General features: G+C 47.7%; 1 protein-coding gene across 1 annotated transcript in view; it reads right to left on the bottom strand.

Annotated features, from left to right (window-relative positions):
• The window catches only part of RNF17 (ring finger protein 17), a 785,154-nt gene that overhangs the window by 370,679 nt on the left and 390,422 nt on the right, over nucleotides 1-24,053 (bottom strand). Inside the window, 1 exon segment of the mRNA XM_030200280.1 lies at nucleotides 14,674-14,789. Within this exon segment, the coding sequence (XP_030056140.1) occupies nucleotides 14,674-14,789 (116 nt within the window).

Below are 24,053 nucleotides of genomic sequence, written 5' to 3'. Positions count from 1 at the left end.
GCTTCTTGGTTTTCTTTCAATGCCAGTCATCGGCGCTCGGCAGTAGAGACGAAGAGGAGGTAGAACTCCCCCCCCCGGCCTCGAGGAATCGGATACGACAGGGTTCGGTCCCGATGGCCCTGGGTAGAGGGAGTGGCCGTCGCCGGCAGGCCGGCGGGCCAACGGTACCTGTACTCCTGGGGTCGGTGCCAGAGTCGGCGCAGAGTTCGTCGACATTGGTACCAGTACCGAAGACCCGGCCGTCGACACCGATGACGTCGACGTCGAGGGGCCAGTGCAAGTTCTAAAAAGACGGTCCCGAAGAACTTGCCTCGCCACCTGTGTCCGCTTCTGTAAGCCGAGACACAAGGTGCACGTCTTGGTATTATGCTCCGGCCTGAGGCACTGGAGGCACCAAGCGTGGGTATCGGTTTGCGAGATCTGCCGGCCGCACCAACCACACTTCTTGAATCCGCTCGGGACCTTCCAGGACATCGATGGAAAAATCGCGTCGGCGAAGTCAAAGTCGTCGATGGTGGCGGTGATAAACACACACGAAAAAGAAAACGACCGAAGCGCCCTCGTGGCTAAAAACGACGAGGACACTCTTTTTTTTTTTTTTTAAACAATTGAAAAAGAAAAGAAATACGTGAACGCGTACGTAGAGAAGGAAAAACCACAGCTAGGCTGCGATCCGGTTTCCGGGGCTGATAGAGAGACGATAACACGTCTCTCTCCAGCACGGAATAGAAAAAAACTGAGCAGGAACGGTTGCGCACAGGCGGGAAGACGGCTGCGCATGCGCGGTGGGCGTGCCCTGTGTGTGGGACCGCCCGCGAAGTTTTCTTCCGGTTGGTGGGGGCTGCCGTGGACGTCAACCCAGTCGTGAGAACAAGCAGCCTGCTTGTCCTCGGAGAAATATATATACACAAACATACATACACAGGGCTTAATTTGTGCTGGGAGTGTGTTCTGGCATTTCTATGGGCTCAGAATGTCACCACCCGTGACTTTCTCCCCCCACTCTATGTACATAAGTAAATTAGTATTGCCATAATGGGACAGACCAAAGGTCCATCAAGCCCAGCAACCTGTTTTCCAACAGTGGCCAATCCAGGTCACAAATACTACTACTACTACTAACTTATCACTTCTATACCTGGCAAGATCCCAAAAAAGTACAACACATTTTATGTTGCTTATCCCAGAAAAAAGCAGTGGATTTTCTCCAAGTCCATTTTAATAATGGTCTATAGACTTTTCCTTTAGGAAGCCGCCCAAACCTTTTTAAAACTCCAAGCTAAGGGCCTCTACCACATTCTTTGGCAACGAATTCCAGAGTTTAATTACACATTGAATAAAGAAAAATTTTCTCTGATTCATTTTAAATTTACTACTTTGTAACTTCATTGCATGCCCCCTAGTCCTAGTATTTTTGGAAAGAGTTAACAAGATGCTTCAAGTCTGCATTTTCCAATCCACATTTTATAGACCTCTATCATATTTCCCCTCAGCCATCTTTTCTCCAAGCTGAAGAGCCCTAGCTGTTTTAGCCTTTCCGCATAGGCTTCCCTCCCTTTTGCTCCTTTACTAATATGTGATGGCATCCCAATCTCCCCCTCCTCACTCCCCATAACTTTTGAAAGCTGTCTTGTTTTAGTGGTTGATGGCAGCGAGCAATGATTCACAATGCGATGCTTGTGCAAACATCAGAGCCTTCTGTCTGATGCAACTTCCTGTTTCTGCATAGGTGGGAAGGCTGATGTTGGCACGAGCTGCGTACTGTGAATTGCTGCTGGCAACTTCTAAAACAGGACAGCTTTGAAAAGGTAGGGGGCATGGAGGACGGGGATAAGGAGATAAAAGCTGGACCGATGGTAGGTGGAGGGGGGGGGGTGGTGGTAAGGAGATAAAAGCTGGACCGATGGTAGGTGGGGGGGGGGGGGGGTAAGGAGATAAAAGCTGGACCGATGGTAGGTGGAGGGGGGGTAAGGAGAAAAGGCTGGACCAATGGTAGGTGGAGGGGGGTAAGGAGAAAAGGCTGGACCAATGGTAGGTGGAAGGGGGTAAGGAGAAAAGGCTGGACCGATGGTAGGTGGAGGGGGGAAGGAGAAACGCTGGACCAATGGTAGGTGGAGGGGGAAGGAGAAAAGCTGGACCAATGGTGGGTGAGTGGGGTGGGGAGGAGGAGGAAATCTGGACAAATGGTGAGTGGGTTGGTGAGGAGGAGAAATACTGAACCAGTGGTGGGTGAGGTGTGGAGAAAAGCTAAACCAGCGCTTGCGGGGGTGGAGAAGAAGCAATTCAGGACCAATGGTTGATTAGTTTGTTGGTGGGTATGGATAAACAAGTAAAAGCTGGACCAATGGTGGGGGTGGGGGGGGGGGGGAGAGATAAAAACTTGACCAGTTGTGGGATGGTGGGGAGAAGAGCAGCTGGACCAATTGGTGATGTGGGGGAGAAGGAGAAATATTGTACTAACTGGTGGAGGAGAAATGCTGGAGGAGAGGGCATAATGGGGACAAAGGGATGGAAGAGACAGCGGGATTCTAGATTCGAAGTAGGAAAGAGTAGGGAGATGTTATTGGAGGAGAGGAGAGAAAGGGAAAATATGGAGTGAGAGGGAGATGCAGACTGAGGGGAAGGAAAGAAAGGGTTTGAGAAGGGGAAGTTAACTATGGGGGAGAGGAGAGAGCACAAAGCAGCTACATTGTTGGCTAGAAAGGAGAGAAGCTGCACTGCTGGGGTACAGAATGAAGAAGGGACAGGGAGATGATAATGCTACAAATATGAGGTGGGGGGGGGGGGGGGGGGGAAGGAGGAAAGTAAAGATGCTGGGCTAGAAGAGTATGGGGTGGTGAGAAGTAGCCCAACATCTCCCCTCTCTCCAACAGTATGGGGGTGAAAAGGAGAGAGAAGATGCTGAGCTACAAAGCTGGAGGATGGGGAAATGCTGAACATGCGGAAAGAGGCCATGAGGGGTTGTCAAAGAGACAAGTGAGGAGATTGATAAGCACAGAGGGTAAAAATATGTGGTAAAAGGGAGAAGGAAATAAGAATGGGAAAGGAGTGAGATAAAAAATGAGAGAGCTAGGGACAGAGGAGGAGATAGAAAGTTGACAGGTATGTGAAAAGTAAAAAGAAAAAAGGAGGAGATTGAGAACTGGAGGATGAAATTTGAATGGAAAGAAAGGAAGAAAAGAGCTAAAAGGGAAAGAAATATGAAGAAAGTGGCATAGTGGCCTAGCAGTTAGAGCTGTTGCCCAGGAGCCAGAGAAGCTGGGTTCAATTCCCACATTAGCTACTACTCACCTAACACTTTCCTAGGAACACTGGGCCTTCAAAAGTGTGTTGAAATTGCTTCAAGTCTGTTTTTAGTCTGCTATTGAGACAGACTTGGGAAGTAATTGCTTGCCCTGGGGTTTGCAGTACGGAGTGTTGCCATGATTTGGGTTTCTGCCAGATATGTGTGACCTGGATTGGCCACCTTTTGAAAAAACAGGAGACTGAGCTAGATGGACCGTGGTCTGACCAAGTATGGCTACTCTTATGTTATGTTTTTATGTAAGGATAAATTGAGTCTATTTCGGGCTAATGTGGGTATAAAGGTCATAAATAAATAAATAAATAAATAAATAAATAAAGTAGGCAGAAGACAGATAGGAAAGCAGAAGACAGAAACTCACTGTGATCAATATGATAGGAAAAATAAAATGCCCATACAACAAAGGTAGGGAAAAAGTGTTTTTATTCAGAACTTATGAATTGGAATATGTTAGTTTTGGGAAATGTGCATCGCAGATATTCTGTTCAATACAAGAGTGAATGAATTTGTTTTTATTTTTCCAGTGATGGGTGCTGAGTTTTGACCCCTCGGAGTTGCCAGTTCAATTTTTGTTTTCATATTTCTTTTTCTAATTTGTGATCTCTATTTGATGAGGGCCTGTCCGTGCACAGGTGCCAACATTTAAAAATGGTTGGGGGTGCCAAACTCAATACAAATAAGCCCTCCTTGGACATAATGAAGGAGCTTGCACAGCACTCACTGGATCCACAGATCTGGCTCCTGTGTGGTTGTGTTTTGCTGTGACTGAGGTGTGGCATGTTTGCATATAGCTTGTGTAGATATCTATAGAAATCCCACTTGTTCTGTTTTACCAGTAGTAAGTGTATTGGTGTTCTATGGCCCAGTGTAATATTTGTAGTGTTGCTTATTGCTATTTGAATATTAGGAATTAGTGCTACTGTTGTAGGTCAGGTTTGCTATATGTATGGCAAGTTGGAATTTTTGAGATTTTGTTGCAGTTGCTCAGACAAGAGAATCAGATTTTTTTTGTATGTTGACTTTCAAGGAGAAATGTCCTACCTGTTGTTGGGGGAAGGTTGGATTTTTGTAGATACAGGAAAATTAGGTTCTTACCGTGATAATTTTCTTTCCTTTAGTCATAGCGGATGCAGCCATTACAGATGGGTTGTGTCCATCAACCAGCAGAGGGAGATAGAGCGCACACTTTTTTCAGTGCCTCATACCAGCTTGCTCCACTGCCTCTCATCAGTGTTTGAAGCTTCCAAAGCAGTATGGCAAACCGCAATGGGAACAACATGAGCTTTCCTCACAGCGAACGATGGCTCTACAACAAAGGGCATTAACTCAGAATGGAGGGAATGAAACATCCTCCTGGAGGGCATAAACTCATCCTCCACTGAGACATAACTGGAGGGAATAAACTCATCCTCCAAAACATGAAACTGGAGGGAATTAAGTCATCCTCCTTTAATTGAACAAGAATCCTGAAGACTGTTTTCCGACTTTCTCCCAAGGACGGAATCTCCAGGAAACATGAACAGAACCTGAAATAGATTTACAGCAGATAATCAGACAGGGAGGGATCACGGCTGCATCTGCTATGACTAAAAGAAAGAAAATTATCATGGTAAGAACCTAATTTTCCCTTCCTTGTCATCAAGCAGATGCAGCCATTATAGATGGGATGTACTACTACTACTACTACTTAGCATTTCTATAGCGCTGCCAGGGTTACGCAGCGCTGTACAAGTTTAAACATGGGGAAGGACAGTCCCTGCTCAAGAGAGCTTACAATCTAAAGATAGGGTGGGAACAAGCCACACCACGCGCCAGCACTTGCGCTCCAAAATGTGCGTCCCTCCTGGCAGCCACATCCAGCCTGTAATGTCGGGCAAAAGAGCTTAGAAGCCCATGTTGCTGCACTACAAATCTCTTGAAGAGAGAGTGCTCCAGTTTCAGCCCAAGAAGAGGAAATTCCTCTAGTGGAATGCGCCTTAAAGGCATCAGGCGGAGGCCAGCCGGCAAGCAAATAAGCTGAAAAGATAGATTCTTTGAGCCAGCGGGCAATAGTGGCTTTAGACGCTGGAGACCCTCTGCGAGGACCTGATAGCAAAATAAACAGATGATCAGAGGTCCTGAAAGAGTTAGTAACTCGCAGATACTGCAGCAGAGTCCTGCGCACGTCCAACAGGTGCAATTGCCCAAAAGATTCTGGAAACTCCTCCTTGACAAAGGAGGGCAATAAAATAGGTTGGTTTAGGTGAAACGCTGAAACCACCTTAGGCAAGAAGGAAGGCACAGTCCCGAACAGTGACCCCGGACTCTGAAAATTGCAGAAAAGGGTCTCTACTGGACAGCACCTGGAGCTCTGACACCCGTCTCGCCGAAGTAATGGCCACTGAAAAGATGGCCTTCAGTGTCAAATCTGTCTCTGAAGCACGCCGAAGCAGTTCAAAGGGAGCACCCTGAAGGGCTTTCAGCACTAACCGCAGGTTTCAAGCTGGACAAGATGCACGCACGGGAGGATGGAGCCGAAGCACCCCTCTAAGAAACCGTGCCACATCTGGATGAGTAGCTAAAGACACGCCTTCAACCTTGCCAAGCAGGGAGGCCAACGCTGCCACTTGCACCTGCAGGGAATTATAGGCCAAGCCTTTTTGTACACCATCCTGCAAAAAATCCAGAATCGGCGAGACAGGAGCCCGCAGGGGTGTGATCTCTTTGTAAGCACACCAGACTTCAAACTGGTGCCAAATCCTGGCATAAGCCACAGAAGTGGAACGCTTGCGGGCTTGCAGGAGAGTAGTAATTATTTTATTGGAATAGCCTCTGCCTCTCAATTGCGCCCTCTCAATCACCAGGCCATAAGACCAAATCGGCCGGCGTCCTCCATGGTCACCGAACCCTGTGACAACAGGTTGGGAACCAGAGGTAACTGAAGGGGATCCTCTACGAGCATCTGTCGGAGGTCCGCATACCAAGGCCACCTGGGCCAATCCGGGGCGACGAGAACCACTTCTCCTGGATGCAGCCGAATCCGCAGGAGCACTCGCCCTATCAAGGGCCACGGAGGGAGCACATACAGTAGGCCCGGAGGCCAGGGTTGAGCCAAGGCATCCAACCCCGCCGAGCGAGGTTCTCTCCGTCTGCTGAAAAAGCACGGGACTCTGGCATTGATGCTTGTCGCCATTAGATTCATCACGGGCTTGCCCCACTTGGCACATATCTGCAGGAATACTTCGTCTGCAAGTTCCCACTCCGCTGGATCTGACCTGCAATGTGAGCTGCCGACAGAAACTGTAGATGCAGCTCGGCCCAGTGGCAAATGTGTTCGGCCTGTGCGACTACAGCTCTGCACTGAGTGCCGCCTTGTCTATTTATGTAGGCCACTGCTGTCGTGTTGTCCGACATCACTGACAGCCAATCCTTCCAGGGTCACTTGAAAAGCCAGAAACGCCTGAAACACCGCTTTCAACTCTAGGCGGTTGATGGACCACTCCGACTCCTTGGGTGTCCATAGACCCTGGGCATGCTTCCCCTTGCAATGTGCGCCCCAGCCTTTCAGGCTGGCATCTGTCACCACTAGGCACCAATCGGGGAGCACCAGCGGCATTCCTCGCCGCAGTATGCTGTCTGAGAGCCACCACTCCATACTGAGTCAGGCCGCAGGGAGCCAAGAGAGTCTGCATTGATAATCCTTAGATACTGGAGACCAATTTTGGAGTAGAGCATACTGTAGAGGTCTCAGGTGCGCTCTCGCCCAGGGCACCAGTTCCATGGTGGCCGTCATCGATCCAAGCAGCTGGAAAATGTCCCAAGCTCGCGGGCGGGCCATCCTCAGGAGCAGACGGACCTGATTCTGAAGCTTGCACCGCCTTTGCTCGGATAGGTACACATACCCCGAGGCTGTGTCAAACCTAGCCCCCAAATATTCTAGAGACTGCGAGGGGGTCAGGTGACTTTTGGTCAAATTGACGACCCAGCCCAGAGACTGAAGTACTGAGACCACTCTGGCTGTTACATGCTGACTCTCTGCAGCAGAGTTTGCTCGAATGAGCCAGTCGTCCAGGTACGGGTGAACCCGAACACCCTCTCGCCTTAAAAAAGGCAGCTACTACCACCATAACCTTCGAAAAGGTGCAAGGAGCTGTGGCGAGGCCAAAAGGCAAGGCCCAGAACTGGAAATGCTTTTCCATCACCGCAAACCTCAGAAACTTCTGGTGCGGGGGCCAAATTGGTATGTGCAAGTAAGCTTCTTTCAGGTCCAGAGACGTGAGAAACTCTCCTGGCTGTACCGCAGCAATGACGGAGCGCAGGGTTTCCATGTGAAAATGCCGCTCTCTCAGGGACTTGTTTAATTCTTTTAAGCCCAGAATAGTTCGAAAAGACCCTCCTTTTCGCAGCACCACAAAGTAGATGGAGTAGCGGCTGCAGCCGTGTTCGGCAGGAGGTACTGGGGACACGGCCCCTATCTGAATCAGACCTTGCAAAGTCTCCTCTACCGCTGCCCGTTTGGCGGCAGAACCGCATCGGGACTCCACAAACACGTCTCTTACAGGGGCGTCGAATTCTATTCTGAAACAGTCTCTGATCAGGTCCAAGACCCACTGATCTGAGGAAATGTTGGCCCACTCCTCGGCAAAGAGGGAAAGACGTCCTCCGATGACAGGACTCGAGGAGAGGGCCGGCGCACCATCATTGAGAGGGTCGCCCCTGAACTCCAGGCCTTGAGCCAGTGGCTGTGGAACGTTTGTCCGAGCGAACGGAGTTCCTCTGCTGAAAACGGGCACGAGAAGTGAACCCAGCAGAACGCCCTGGGCGGTACCTTCGAGCTTCACGGAAGCGAGGTCTATACGAGGAGTGGACCGCCGCACCCTTAGAGAAAGGCAGAGGCCTATCTTCGGGCAAGCGCTGGGGTTTAGCCTCACCCAGGCCCTTCACAATTTTCTCCAACTCCTCACCAAACAGGAGAAGGCCTTTAAAGGGCAACTTCACCAACCTTTGCTTAGAGGCCATGTCCGCCGCCCAATGCCGTAGCCAAAGAAGACGGCGAGCCGCCACTGCTACTGCCATGTATTTAGCCGAAGCTCTGACAATATCATAAAGGGCGTCAGCAAGAAATGACAAGGCAGACTCCATCCGCGGAGCCACATCTGAAAAGGGCTCCGCTCCATCACCGGGCTGTTCCACTACCTGTTGCAACCAAGCCAGGCAGGCTCTAGCAGCATAACAACTGCATGCAGACGCCCGAATAGAGAGACCTGCAATTTCAAATGACCGTTTAAGTGCTGATTCCAGTCTATGGTCTTGAATATCCTTCAGGGCAACACCTCCTTCAACAGGGAGGGTAGTTCTCTTTGTCACAGCTGTGACTAGGGCATCCACTTTAGGCATAGCAAAGCGAGCCATATGCTCCTCACTCAGAGGGTATAATTGCCCCATAGCCCTGGAAACTTTCAAAGGTCCCTCGGGGTCAGCCCATTGAGCTGAAATAAGCTCTTGGATGGAGTCATGCAAAGGAAAGGCTCGAGCACGCTTTTTGGTACTAGCCATCCTAGGATTCACAGAGGAGGCTGTGCCACTGGCAGGGTCCTCAACAGAGAGAGCCTGCAGGGCATCAGAAATAAGCGCTGGCAGCTCATCACGGTGGAAAATCCTCACCGCGGAGGGATCGTCCAGATCCTGAGTCACTTCTGCACCAGACTCTGGCTCCTCAGACCATGAAGGCCTGCCAGAGTCCTCCGAATCCTTGCAGCCCGACCACGGGGGGGGGGGGGGGGGGGGGGGGAGGGGGGGGGGGATGGAGGTGCAGCACTCTCTGAAGGGGACAGCCCTTCTGCGCTTCATATTCTGCCAATCATCAGGGAATAACGCCTCAGAGGGCATACCCAGGCTAGAATCCACCGGGGGTGGGGGGGGGGGCATTAGAATAGGCCCCTGCAGGGCTTTATGGGAGAGCTCTTTTAAGCATGTATGCTTTATGCATTAATAACACAAAATCAGGGGAGAAAAACTCACTCTGGGCACCCGGATCTCTGCCGGGGCTTGTAGCTCTCATATCAGCCTCACTCCGAGGCCTCCCCCCGGGCTCAGGACTCTCCGTCTCAGCGGAGGTCGCGCCATGTGGTAAATTCAAAATGGCGTCCGCTGCCAGCTCAGAGCGCGAAGAATCGTCGCTCGCCATGCTCAGGCCGGCTCTAACGTCTGTACAGCACGATTTACAGAGCCCCGCTGCTGATCTGCGCTTGCCACACTTGGAACAGCGCTTTACTGTCTCCGCAGCCATCGCCAAAAACGGCGGTAAAATTCAAAATGGCGGTTTGCGCAAATCGCCCCGATCGCGGGCCCACCCCGGAGGAGTCAGAAAACACTCTTACCTCACTGGACCGAGTATCACAGCTCCGGTCCCACAGAAAAAGGCAAGGAAAAACCTCTGTTCCTTTTTTTTTTTTTTTTTAACGCTGTGAGGAAAGCAGAGGTAAATAGAACTCCGGAGGCTCAGGTGAGTGGGAAAGGCAGGGAAAGGGTGAACCTATGTGCCTGCATCCACTGTTGTTGGGGAAGGACAGGGAAAGCTAAGCAATGTGTCCACATCCACGGAGGTATGGGTAAGGCAGGGAAAGGGCGAACCAATGTGCCTTTAAAGTGAAGCTGCTATAGCCTCTAACACCCCTGCTAACAACTGGCAAAAGCACAGGAGCAACCTCCAGGCAGATTTTAGATGGAGCTCGAAGAAGCTGCAGCCACTCTGCTAGGGGAGATAGAGAATACTGAAGAGAGGCAGTGGAGCAAGCTGGTATGAGGCACTGAAAAAAGTGTGCTCTCTATCTCCCTCTGCTGGTTGATGGACACAACCCATCTGTAATGGCTGCATCTGCTTGATGACAAGGAAAGAGCATATTTACATTTAACTCATCAGAAATGCTATTCTGTGTCATACCTAAGGTTTCTGGAAATTTACGCATTCCTCTGCTCTTCAGTGACAAAAGGAAGCAAATGCTTCAGTAAAAAATAGACACTTCCTTTCTTTTTGCATTTGCAGGGCAGTACTACTTCATATCATCTTTATGAGGAGACAACTATGTCATTGTAACATAGTAAGTGACGGCAGATAAAGACCTGAATGGTCCATCCTGACTGCCAAACAGTCACACATCATCAATTCATGGTTAAATCAACAATGAATGTGATATTATATACCTTACCACGAGTCTTTCCCTGGTGTCTCTGGTACACAGACCATACCACCTACTGGAGTCACCATCAAAGCCCATTCCAGCCTATCCGAATGCATCTTGTCATTTGTGGGACCCAGACTGCAAAAGCCTGTCCAGCATTGCCCTCTGCTCCAGCCACTAAGTTGCCATCGAAGACCTTTCCAGCCTATCCCAAACTTTTTATTTTTGTTTTATACCATCTATTTTCTAAATAGAGTTTCTCTGTGTTCATCCCGTGCCTTTTTGAATTCCATCACTGTTTTTGTCTATACCAGCTCCCTCAGGAGGTCATTCCAGGCATCGACTACCTTCTCTGTGAAAAAATATTTCCTGATATTACTCCATTAAGTCTACCACCCTACAACCTCAGTTCATGCTCTCCAGTTTTACCATTCCCCCTTCTCTGGAAGAGATTTGTTCCTATATTAATATCATTCAAGTGTATAAATGTCTATCATATCTCCCCTGTCCCTTCTTTCCTCTAGGCTATACATATTCAGGATTTCTAGTCTCTTCTCATATGTCTTTTGGTGCAAACTCCATATCATTTTTGTCGCCTTCCTCCGGACCGCTTCTACTCTTTACATCCATAGCACAATACGGCCTCTAAAACTGAACAATACTCCAGCTACTTCTACAGGGGCATCAACACTGCCTTTCTTTTGCTGGTTACACCTCTCTCAATGTAGCCTATCATCCTTCTGGCTACAGCCACCACTTTTGTCCTCTGTTTTTTCACTTTAATGTCCTCGGGAACCATTGCCCCAAGGTCCCTCTCCCCATCTGTGCACATCAGCCTCCTAGGACATATGGTTCCCTTGGATTTCTACTGTAAAATGCATCACTTTGCACTTCTTTGCATTAAATTTTAATTGCCGAATGTTAGACCATTCTTCTAACTTTTGCAGATCCCTTTTCATGTTTTCCACTCTCTCCAGGGTGTTCATTCTATTACAAAATATCATCTGCAGAAGCAAACTCTACCTTTTAATCCTTCAGCAATGTCGGCCCCAGCACCGATCCCTGAAGCACTCCACTACTCACCTTTCTTTGCTCAAGAGTGAATTCCACTGACCACCACCCTCTGGCGTCTGTCCATCAACCAGTTTCTAATCCATTTCACCACTTTGGGTCCTAACTCCAGCTTTTTAAGAACCTCCCATGAGAAACCATGTCAAAAGCTTTGCTGAAAACCAAGATTACATCTAGCGCACATTCTCAATCCAGTTCTCTGGTTGCCCAAAGAATTCAATCAAACTTGTTTGGCATGATTTACCTTTGGTAAAACCATGTTGCCTCGGATCGTGTAACTCATTGGATTCCAGGAAATTTACTATTCTTTCCTTCAGCAATGCTTCCATTACTTTTCTAACAACCGAAGTAAGGCTTACCAGCCTATAGTTTCCCACTTCTTCTGTCTCCACTTTTGTGAACAGGGACCACGTCCGCTCTTCTCCAATCATGTGGAACCTCTCCCATCTCCAAGGATATATTAAACAAATCTTTAAGAGGACCCACCAGAATCTCAAAGATTTAAATCTTTGGAGATGGGAGAGGTTCCGTGTAACTGGAGAACAGTGGATGTGCAAATGTGTAAATGTTGAGAAAAACACTGATTAGCCAAGATTTTACTGATAATGTTGCAAATTTGTACCACTGTGGGTGATATTCTTTAATAACATTTTTAAAATATGAATTTTCCATTTATTTCTACTTACCAGCTTCCCTTTAATCCACAAATTAAGTATTATGTGTAAGAGTAAGTTCACTTTTGGTCCTGGCCACATCCTGCCCCCAGTTCCATTTCTTTTGTCTACAAATTAAAAATATATTAAGCAGTCAGTGTGTTTTTTCACTATTTCTAATATCAGAGCTTCAACCGGCAGTTTAATAGATGAGAACAGATTGTTCGATTCCATCCGGTGGCCTAGGGATAGAGATCTATATCTGTGTGTGCGTATCTATATATCTATCTCTATCTATAATTAATCTATGCCACCGGAGGGAATCAAAGAATCTGTTTTCATCTACTAAACTGCCAGCTGAAACAGGAAAAAAACACTGACTGCTCAGTCCCGAAACCAAATAGACATGTTCAGCACCGAGACCAGCTAAGTAATCAACTCATCCCCATAGCCGCATAATCTACATTTGGGTATTTGGGGTGGGGGAGGGTTGCAGTATCTACAAAAACTACACTAATCACAGTAAGGAGGAACACCACCTTAGAAATGAGATACAGGAACAGACATAACAAATGGCCAAATGACGCAATTTCAGCAGAGGAAAAAGAATGCTGCAGCCTCTACCCCACATCCCCCAAAAAGACCTAGGTCCCTAGGAGACAAGGGAAGGTTAAGAGTTCAAACAGCAAAAAGAACTGGTTAAAGAGCTTCATCCATTTAATATTATTTTTTTAACTAAATTGACTACCGATTCAATATAGCTTTCCAAAGAAAGCCTCACAATTAAGACAATTAGCCCAGTAATGGCAATTATTGCCTCAAAACACAGAACAAGAAAAAAATTCAAGACTGTATGCTGAGAAACAAAGCCTCCAAAGCACTCAAAGAAATGCACAAGATGGCAGAATCAATCGCAAAGATGTACGAGCAAAAATGGCTTGTAGAGAAATGTGAAAAAATTCCTCTTAGCTGCCAAAACCAACAGGCTTGGAGAGGACAAAACTTCTGCTGCTTTGTCTTGTAAGAAGGTGAAACTAGAAAGACACATTGGATGCCTGACTAGCCTGTTGAAAACAAAACAGAATGCAGCTGAGGGTGATCAATAAAACAAACAAAAAACCTGCCTTATGCAGAATACTAAACCCAATGAACAAGATAAAAGGGACGTTAGAAACTGCTATAAGGAAGTCCTCAATATAGCTGGAAGTTAGAATAAGAACTTTCTTTAGCAAGAAATGTAAAATTGAGGATAATGAATAACTTGTTTGTCAGTTTCACATTGAAGGCAGGATAAACCCTTCAAACTCCTTAAAATATGACATCCCAGAGAAGGGGGGGGGGGGGGGGTGAGGGACGACTCAGCACCATTGAGTGTCACTTTTGCTCCAGATTAAATAGCAGCCAAATCAAACCAGTAGACAACCCCCTGCTCCACTGACACTTAGTTAAAAACCAGGTTTGGAGCGAACAAAGCAGCACTAATGAGGAGTTGCACAGTCCAACCACCTTCCACTTGCAGCCAGAGTAAGCCTTCTATGGCTGCATGACATCCTTAAGGGGCAAATGACTTGGAACTACTTTTTTCTGTCTCCATCTACTGGTATCTGGTCATAACCCATTTGTTCTGGACTGCTCTGTTATGAATAAAAAGCAAAATGAGTTCAACCATCTTCGAAATAACCCAAAAACTATTTCCATGTTCAGTGTTGCTCAGCAGGTCATCAAGCTGTTTAGCGTGGCAAAGAGACGTCTAGGGTTTGAACCAATAGAGTTAGTCAATTGGATAAGTTTTGACAGTTATCATACTTTATCAGTGGATATCATAGAATTGTCAGGTTTTCAGGATACCACAATTAAGTATTTGAGCTGTCAGCATATATAAGATGCAGTACATTAAAACATGTCTCAATTTTATTAAAAGTATCCTGAAAACCTATCAGTGATTTGGGGGTGGGGGAGGAAATGAGTAAAAGGAGCAACACTATAAATATAGTGGAAGGAAAAAATGAAAAAGGCCTAAGCCGTGTGTTTTCATGACTTTACAAATCCTAAAAAGGACTTCTATCAGTTCATTTTGTGTAGAATCAGATGGCATAGGCCTTTTTCATTTTTGCCTTCCACTATTTTTATAGTGTTTGTCGCTTCTTTTACTCATTCCCTCCCCCCCCCCCCCCCCCCAAATCACTGTCTATCCTACCCTTATCCCTTATTGCTCCTGCCTGTCTTGATTTAGATTGCACGCTCTTTTGAGCAGGGACTGTCTTTTCTTCATGTTCAATTGTGAAGCGCTGCGTACGACTGGTAGCGCTATAGAAATGATTTATAGTAGTAGTAGTAATTTACATTTGAACTTAATTAATTAGAAGCATAGTACTGGAAAAAAGTCAAACAGGATAGCTGATACAGCATTTTGCTTTACAAAACTGACAGCATGGTTTTCAATATTAAAATTGGTGGGTAAAGTAAGATTCTTAAATCCACTTACCTTTTCTGGTATATTTAAAAATTCATCTTTTATTTTTCTTAGCTTTTTTACATTTACTGTGGCAACATTGCCAAAGTCAACATATTTCACCTCTACTTCCCGATGACCTGGTAATCCTTCAAAAATTTCAAAAATTCAGAGTTAGCTAAATTTATTAAACAATACATTTTAACTAATGATACTCAGATGCAAGACCTACATAAGGATGAAACACACACACACTCACACAGTGCATGAGACAAATTTATATACTAGTCAGACAATCCTTAAAACTATTTTTAAATAATTAAGATCCAAGTGAAAGAAATGTTAACCAGAGTTCAATATTTATATAAAAAGCACCCACCGTTAGAAAAGCAGTTACCTAAAAAGATAAGGTAAGCAATGCTGTTTCAAAAGTCAATTGAACCCAGTATCCTGTCTCCAACAATGGCCAATCTCAAAAGACAAGTGATGACTTTCCCAAAACTGGTTAATTTTTCTGGACTGTTTCAAGTCCTATTTTGAGTTCTGCTACCTTCATCACTTTGACCACCACTTTAGAAGAGCAGATTCTATATCCTAATTATGTGCTATGAAAGTACTTTTGACAAATTAATGTGCTGGTTGCTAGTTTCACAGAGTATGCCCTCCTTTTAGTGCTTGAAAGCTATAACCATTTCACACCTCTCATGATTTTGACACACCTCATGTCCACTCTAAGTTTTACTTTCTGAAGCAGAAATTTGCTTGTCATTCTTTTAAAAACAAGTTTTGCAGTATCTTTTTTAGTCTTGGATAACAAAGAACTGCACACAATAGCTCAAAGTGCAGTCATGGACGATGCAGATGCATTAATATTCTCTGTTTTTGTTCTCCATCCCATTTCAAATAATCCTAATATTCTACCCTTTATTTTTTGGCATTCATGACACACTGGAATGAAATATTCAACATATAATCCACAAAGATTCCAAGACCTTTAGCTCGATGTTAACTCCTCAATCAAAAAGCCGCATTTCTACTTATAGATGGCATTTTCTCCAGTGCACATCTTTTCATACTTGTTCCCAATAAATTTTGTCTACCATTTACTTAGAAACAGAGAAAATGACAGAAAAACTGCATGGCCTATTCAATCAACCCATCAAAAATAACCACCTGGTCTCTACAACAGAACCCCCCAGAGATCTATACTTGTCTCATGCTTCCTTCAGTTCTGATACTGTCCACCATTATCACGTCCTCCATTATCCTTTCTGTGACGTTTACTCCTAAGCCAGAACCATCCTAATTAAATCCCTCATTTCAGAGCCTTTCATTCAAAAAGGCTCAGCTCCTGTGTATTTACATCTTTACCTGTATTTAAATATCTATCTTCTCACATTCCCTCTCTCTCCTCCAGGGTACATCAATGTTTAGATCCTTAGATGTATGTCCCAACCTTTCTGGCGCACTGTGCACTCCAAATGAAGTCTCAGCCTTAAACAGAAGCACTATCACATTCTTTTCTTAGTCATTCCTCTGCTAAAGCATTCGAGTATATTTCAGGCTTTTCCCATTGCCGCATCAACTAGCTTAGCCACCTTAAGACAAACATCACTACGTTAGTGTACACAGATGCCAAATTTATGTTAGAAGATCCTATCTGCAAATTCTTATAATGTTTTGTTTTAGTGATATGTAAGATCCTAGTACATATCTTTGGGACACTTCATTACTAGCCGTTTTACATTTAGAAAACTGACCTTTAGTCCCACTCTTTATTATACCTTTCAGCCAGTATCCAACTGGTTCCATCCCATGACTTCTTTTTTTAAACACAGTTTTTCATGAGGATCTTTAACAAATATCTTCTAACAATGTAAGGAAACCACATTAATTGGTTCACCTTTATCCACACTAACATCTTCAAAAATACTTAATTTGGTACAGCAAGACTTCCCTTACCTAAACAAGAGCAGCCTAAAATTTAAAGAAGCAGGCTACCTACTCTGTCATTCCATGTCAAGTGGTCTGGTGGTCCCTGCGCGACCATCACGGATTTCGATGAAATTTTCTGTGAACATTCATACATGTCCCCAATGAACATCGGTAAAGTTTTACGTTTGCCGATGCAATACTTGCTAAGATATAGTAAACTGTTTGACCCCTTCTATGGTATGACTGAGATTTCGGCAACTTTGAAACACTATCTCCGGCAATGTTTTGTTGAGAGAAACAAAACTTGGTCATCTTGTACAACTTTTTGCACTCTATTAAACAAAATAATAAAAAATATCTTCATGAGTGATTTCCATGAAGAAAACTTGGAGCAAGCTTGGTCCAAAAAATTTGCGGCTTAAAAAAATTGTAAAGTTTAGCTTTTTATATTTCTGGAATTAAAGGTGTGATAAACGTGAAACTTTGCACACAACAACTTAACACAAGGTTTTCAAATATAAAATTTCATTCTCCTGATAATTTCTATTAGTTCACAAATTGAGTGTAAAGTTGATGATTTTTGCAAAAACGCCAAAAATAGGGTATTTTTAGCACACTTTTACAAAAAAAGACCTTCTGGAAACATTTTAAATCATTGTCATTAGAAAGAGCATGTTTCAAACCCCTTAAAAAGTAGGGTTGGTTTTTCATATCACAGTGCTCCCGAAGGCAGGAAAAGACGCGGAGTTGGTGGGTTCTTAAAGGCCTATCTCACTGCTTAACCAGGATATCAAAATCTTGGTGGCAGTGCTGGTGGCCCGGCTAGGTCAAGTAGTCCCTTGTCTGGTGCACTCTGATCAGGTGGGATTTGTCCAGGGGAGGTTTGCATCGGTTAACATTCTGAAAGTGAGCCGAGTTCTTCTTGAGAGGAGGGGACGAGCTAGTCTGGATGCAGAAAAAGCTTTCGATAAAGTGGTGTGGGAGTATTTCTTTTGGGTGATGCAGCGCTTTGGCATCCAAGGAGATTTTCTGAGTTGGATTAGAGCTCTATATAGTAATCCAACTGCCCAAATTATCATTAATGACTCTCTCACAGAATCATTATCCCTTAAGGGAGGCAACAGGCAGGGATGCCCGCTGTCGCCGTTGCTGTTCATACTGAAGCTAGAACCTTTGGCGTCGAGAATTAGGCAGGATCCAACACTGAAAGGGCTTTTGGTGGGGGGAGAAGAATATAGAATTAATTTATTTGCGGACGATATGCTTTTATTGCTGGATAAGGCGTCCTCTACTCTGCAACGCGTAATGGACATTATTTTGGGATTTTGGGGCATTCTCTGATCTCAGCATCAACTTTGGGAAATCAGAGGCACTTCCTATCAATGACCCATGCAACAGTAAGACCTTGACGGATTTCCCTCTGACTTGGGCTCGGGAGGGTATTAAGTACTTAGGGGTTTACCTCAGTGCAGACCAGGCATGGGTATACAAGAGATGTGTCAGAACGGTTGGAAGTGGTCAAGAAGCTTTGCCGTCAGTGGAGGGATCTTCCAGTGAGTTTTATGGGGAGGATAGCTGTGGTCAAGATGGTTGTGTTGCCCAATCTGCTGTATCCTTTGCAGTTGCTCCTGCTGTGGGTGCGAAAGCCAGAGAATGGACTATTCCGAAGCCTGGTGGGCATGTTTGTCTGGCATGCGAAGCGTCCGCAGATTTCCTTTGCCAAGTTAACCCGCAGCCAAATTCAGGAAGAGCTGCGGTTGCCAGATCTGAGGACTTATAATGTTGCGGCTTTAATGCGCTGGATTAACGAGCTTCATTCGGGTGGGGGTTTCATTGCACCTGCAGGTTTCTGGGAGAGTTGGTGTGGGCAGAACCATTCGCTGTTTTAGAATCGGGAAGAAAAGGGGGCTAGGAAAGTAACATAGAATCCGTTCGTGGTAGCCTTGCAGCTGGTTTGGAAGTGGTGGAGAGGGCAAGAAGGGACGACTAAAGGATCTAGCCCATTTCAGACACTATCTGGAAATGTGGCTTTCCCTGCAGGACTGGGAGCATCTGTGTTCCGTGGGTGGTGGGAAAAAGAATGTAGATTTATAGGACAGTTCAGAAAGCTGGGAGGGGATGTTTTTCCAACATTGGACAAGGTTAGAAATGCCTGGCAGATCTCTGGCTCCCAATTCTTTGCCTACCTTCAAGTGAGGGACTATGTGCTGAGTGTGGAGCGTAAACATCGGACGCTAGTGTGTTTTAAGCAGCTGGATCAAGTTTTCATGCAGTTGCCACTAAGCTTCAATAAGCTGTCACAGTGGTATCAATTGATTAGGGATTCTCAAAAAGCACCTTACATGTCACATTTAGCCGCGGTCTGGAGTAAGGACACAGCTGAGAACATATCTGAGGATCGGCTCGGTGTGGTCTCCACAAGGTAACCCCAAATGCGGCTTTGCAGCATATTCAGTACAGGATGTTACATAGAGTGCACATCACCAAAGACTGAGGGAGTATTATGGGAATGTGGGAAGACGAAGTTTGTAACAAGTGCGGGACGAATGTGGGTACTTTTTTACACTCCTTTATGGAGTGACCGTCTCTACATACACTATGGGCTGGTGCTATCAAGGATATTTTGCAGTGTAAAGTGGAAGGTAAAATTATGTATCATACCTGATAATTTTCTTTCCATTAATCATAGCTGATCAATCCATAGACTGGTGGGTTGTGTCCATCTACCAGCAGGTGGATATAGAGAGCAATCCTTTTGCCTCCCTATATGTGGTCATGTGCTGCCGGAAACTCCTCAGTATGTCGATATCAAAGCTCCATCCGCAGGACTCAGCACTTAGAGAATTACACCTACAAAGGGACACTCTGCCCAGCTCACCACCGCCGAAACAGGGGAGGGGAATTAACTCAGCTCATCCCCACACAAGTGGGGGAGGGGAATCCGTCCAGCTCATCCCCGCGGAGCGGGGGAGGGACACCACACCCGCCGATGCGGGGGGATCTGGCTTATCCTGCAACCACAACTGCGGGAGGAGCTGACTGACCCTAACACCGCCGAAGCGGGAGGGGTACAAAGCTGCCCTACAGCCGCACGAGGCGGGAGGGAGCACCGGCAAAATTTAGGTCTCAATCCAGCCCCGTAAAACGGGGGGGGGGGGGGGGGGGGGGGGAGAGAGGAATGCAGCAGCTCACTGTAACACAAAATCGTCTCAACTCCTGAAGAATCCAATTGAAAAAACTTGAACACGAAGTCCTCCTGAACAGGAACTGAACACTAAACTTGAACCTGAAATGCAACCAGAATATAAACAGTACAGATATCTGGGAGGGGCTATGGATTGATCAGCTATGATTAATGGAAAGAAAATTATCAGGTATGATACATAATTTTACCTTCCATATCATCATGCTGATCAATCCATAGACTTGTGGGATGTACCGAAGCAGTACTCACCCAGGGTGGGACACAGAAATCCCTGACCGCAACACTGAAGCTCCAAACCAGGCCTCCGCCCGAGCAGCCACAGTCAAGCGGTAATGTCTGGAGAAGGTATGAGCCGATGCCCAAGTTGCCGCCCTACAAATCTCTTCCAAGGAGACAGACCCGGCCTCTGCCATCGAGGCTGCCTGTGCTCTAGGAGTGAGCCTTCAGCTGGATAGGCGGCACCTTCCCTGCAGCCACATAAGCCGTTGCAATGGGTTCCTTGACCCATCGTGCCACTGTAGGCTTGGCAGCCTGCAGACCCTTACGAGGACCTGCGAACAGCACAAACAGATGATCCGACTTCCGGAATCATTGGTCACTTCCAAGTATCTGATGATGACTCGTCTCACATCTAGATATTAGAGAGCAGAGTACTCCTCTGGGTAGTCCTCCCTACGAAAGGAGGGTAGACAGAGCTGCTGATTCACATGGAAGCGATGACCAATCTTGGGCAGGAAGGAAGGCACTGTGCGAATAGACACTCCTGCCTCAGTGAACTGCAGAAAGGGCTCTCGACATGATAGCGCCTGGAGCTCGGAAACTCTTCAGGCTGAAGTGATAGCCACCAAAAGACTGCTTTCAACATCAATTCTTTCAGAGATGCCCTCGACAAGGGTTCTCAAGGTGGCTTCTGCAAGGCTCTTAGCACCAGATTGAGATTCAACGCCGGTACCACTGCATGCAGAGGAGGGCGCAGGTGAATAACTCTCTTGAGAAAGCGCACCATATCTGGCTGCAATGCCAGGGAAACACCCTTCAGGTGACCCCTGAAGCAAGAGCCGCTACCTGGACCTTAAGGGAACTGTGCGACAGGCCTTTTTCCAGACCTTCTTGCAGGAACGCCAACACTGATAAAATTGGAGCAGTGAAGGGAGAAAGTGAGCCTGCCTCACACCACGATGCAAAGGTACGCCAAACCCTGGCGTAAGCAGTAGAAGTAGAGCGCTTCCTCGCTCTCAGCATAGTGGCGATGACCTTGTCTGAGAAGCTCTGCTTGCTCCGACGCTGCCGCTCAAAAGCCAGGCCGTAAGACCAAAGGGGGAGGGATCCTCCATCACCACGGGGCCCTGATGCAACAGGCCCCGCTCCGCTGGCATCTGCAGAGGTCCGTCCACTGAGAGCCTGATCAGGTCCGCATACCAGGCACGTCTGGGCCAATCCGAACTCACCAGGATTATCGGGCCCGGATGCTTTGCCACCCGGCCTAGCACCCTGCCCAACATGGGCCAAGGCGGGAACACAAAGAGGAGCTCCTGTGTCGGCCACTGTGGGAGAAGAGCATCTACTCCCAGAGATCGAGGGTCCCATCGTCTGCTGAAAAAGCGCGGCACTAGGCAATTGGCTGAAGACGCCATCAGATCTAGGCTCGGCTGGCCCCAGTGCTTCGTGATGTCCAAGAATGCCTGAGCAACATTCATGACTCCCGCAAAGTGGGCCGCCGACAGCTGTTCCAGGTTTGCTTCCACCCACAGGCATAGCTTCATGGCCTCCTTGGCTAGAGGGGCACTCCTGGTACCTCCCCGGCGATTGACATAGGCCACAGCCGTGGCACTGTCCGACAGGACCCTTACTGGCTTCAGCGCCAGGCCCGGGAGAAACTCCAAAGGCGCCAACCGAGTGGCTCTGAGTTCCGGGAGGTTGATAGACCACTCTGCCTCTGCAGGGGACCAGAGCCCCTGCGCTGTCCTTCCCAAGCAGTGGGCTCCCCAGCCCCACAAAGAGGCGTCCGCCGTGACGAAAACCCACTCCGGGGTCACCAGAGGCATTCCTGTGGATGGCTTGTCTGGCCTCAGCCACCAGCTCAGCGCCTTGCGCACCGCTGGATCCAAGGGAAGGAGCACAGCGTAATCCTCCGAAGCTGGAGTCCATCGCTGCAGCAGAGAGAGCTGTATAGGTCTCATATGGGCCCTGACCCAGGGCACTACTTCCATCGTGGCCGTCATAGAGCCCAACAGCTGCCCATAGTCCCGAGCCCAAAGAGAAGAGGCTGCTAGGAACTTGTCCACCTGAGCCTGAAGCTTGACAATCCGATTGTCTGGCAGGAACACTCTGCCCACTTGGGTGTCGAATCGAACTCCCAGATACTCCAGGGACTGAGTCGGGCGCAGCTGGCTTTCTCCCAGTTGATGATCCACCTCAGGGAGCTCAAAAGAGCAATCACCCGGTCTGAAGCTCTGCCGCACTCTGCATAAGAGGGGGCTTGGATCAACCAGTCGTCCAGATAAGGATGGACTTGTACTCCTTTCTTGCGTAGGAAGGCCGCGATGACCACCATAACTTGGAGAAGGTCCGCGGAGCAGTAGCCAACCCGAAAGGGAGGGCTCTGAACTGGAAGTGTCCTCAGAATTGCAAAACGCGGAAAGCGTTGATGAGGAGGACAGATGGAAATATGCGAGTAAGCTTCCTTGATGTCCAAGGATGCCATGAACTCCCCTGCCTGCACTGCCGCTATCACAGAGCGGAGAGTCTCCATTCGGAAGTGCCGAACTTCCAAAGCCCGATTGACCCCTTTGAGGTCAAGGATAGGCCGGACAAAACCTCCTTTCTTAGGTACCACAAAGTAAATGGAGTAACGTCCCTTGCCAGGGGGATCTTCTGGCACCGGAACAACCGCACCCAGGCGGATCAGATTGTCCAAAGTCTGCTGCACTGCCACAGCTTGACCGGAGACTTGCAGGGAGAGTGCACAAATCCGATTCTTAAGGGTCGGCAGAACTCTAGCTTGTAGCCGTCTCTGATGACTTCCAGCACTCAAGCGTCTGAAGTTACCCTGGTCCACTCGCCCAGAAACGAGGATAGGCGTCCTCCAATCTGCTCTGGGCCATGGACCAGCGCCCCGTCATTGGGTACGAGACCCTGGGGGAGGACCGGAGGAGGCACCTCCGGTAAGGCGGTCTCTGCGAAAGGAATGCTGCTTGGGGGAGAAATTCCTTTTGATGGAAGAAGGGGCAGAGGACCTCGACTTGCCCGGGCAATACCGACAGGCTTCCTGAAACCGTCCTTTGGAGGAATCGGGGCGGGCATCATTGGCCCGATCCCTGACCTCTGGTAACCTCTTGCCCTTAGACGTGCCGAGATCGGTCACAATCTTGTCCAGCTCAACCCCAAAGAGCAGCTTGCCTTTAAAAGGCAACTTAGCCAGGCGAGACTTAGAGGCGTGGTCAGCAGACCAATACTTCAGCCAAAGCCACCGCCGTGCAGAGACTGTCTGAGCCATACCTTTAGCCGAGGCTCTCAAGACATCATACAGCCAGCCTGCCAAGTAGGCCAAGCCCGATTCCAGGGCTAGCCAATCAGCCCTCAAGGAAGGATCCGAGGGGGAAGCCCGCTGCGCAAGCGTCAAGCACGCCCTGGCCACATAGGAGCCACAAATTGAGGCCTGTAAACTTAAAGCAGCCGCCTCGAAGGACGACTTTAAAGCCGCCTCCAAACTCCTGTCTTGGGCGTCCTTTAGGGCCGTGCCACCTTCCACCGGCAACGCCGTTTTCTTAGTCACCGCAGTGATTAAAGAATCCATGGTAGGTCCAAGAAAGGCCTCCCGTTCACCTTCAGGCAGAGGATAGAGGCGGGACATAGCCCTAGCCACTTTAAGGCTCGCTTCTGGGAAATCCCATTGAGCCGAAATCAAGGTGTGCATTCATGCACGTGGAAGGTTCTAGGCGGGTGCTTAGTCCCCCGCATAATGGCAGAGCCAACAGAGGCTGAGGGAGAGACGTCCTCCGGAGAGGAACTCTTCAAAATGCTCATGGCCTGCACTAACAGGTTGGGCAAATCCTCTGAGCGAAAGATCCATGCTGCAGAGGGTTCATCCGCTCCATCCGAGCGGGAATCCGTCTCCTCCAAGGAATCCCCAAAAGACCGTTGGGAGAACTCAGATACGCTGCCCTCATCTACATCAGAGGAGACAGAGTCTTCTAGGGCCTGGAAGTCCACCCGAGGGCGTTTGCTTCCGGAGGCCTCAGCCCCTTGATCAGAGGGGGGAGCCGGGGCAGCG

Source organism: Microcaecilia unicolor, chromosome 4 (genome assembly GCF_901765095.1).
Source record: "Microcaecilia unicolor chromosome 4, aMicUni1.1, whole genome shotgun sequence".
NCBI classification, from domain to species: domain Eukaryota; kingdom Metazoa; phylum Chordata; class Amphibia; order Gymnophiona; family Siphonopidae; genus Microcaecilia; species Microcaecilia unicolor.
Note: the sequence above shows the minus strand (reverse complement) of the source record. Positions and strands in the feature narration are given on the sequence as shown.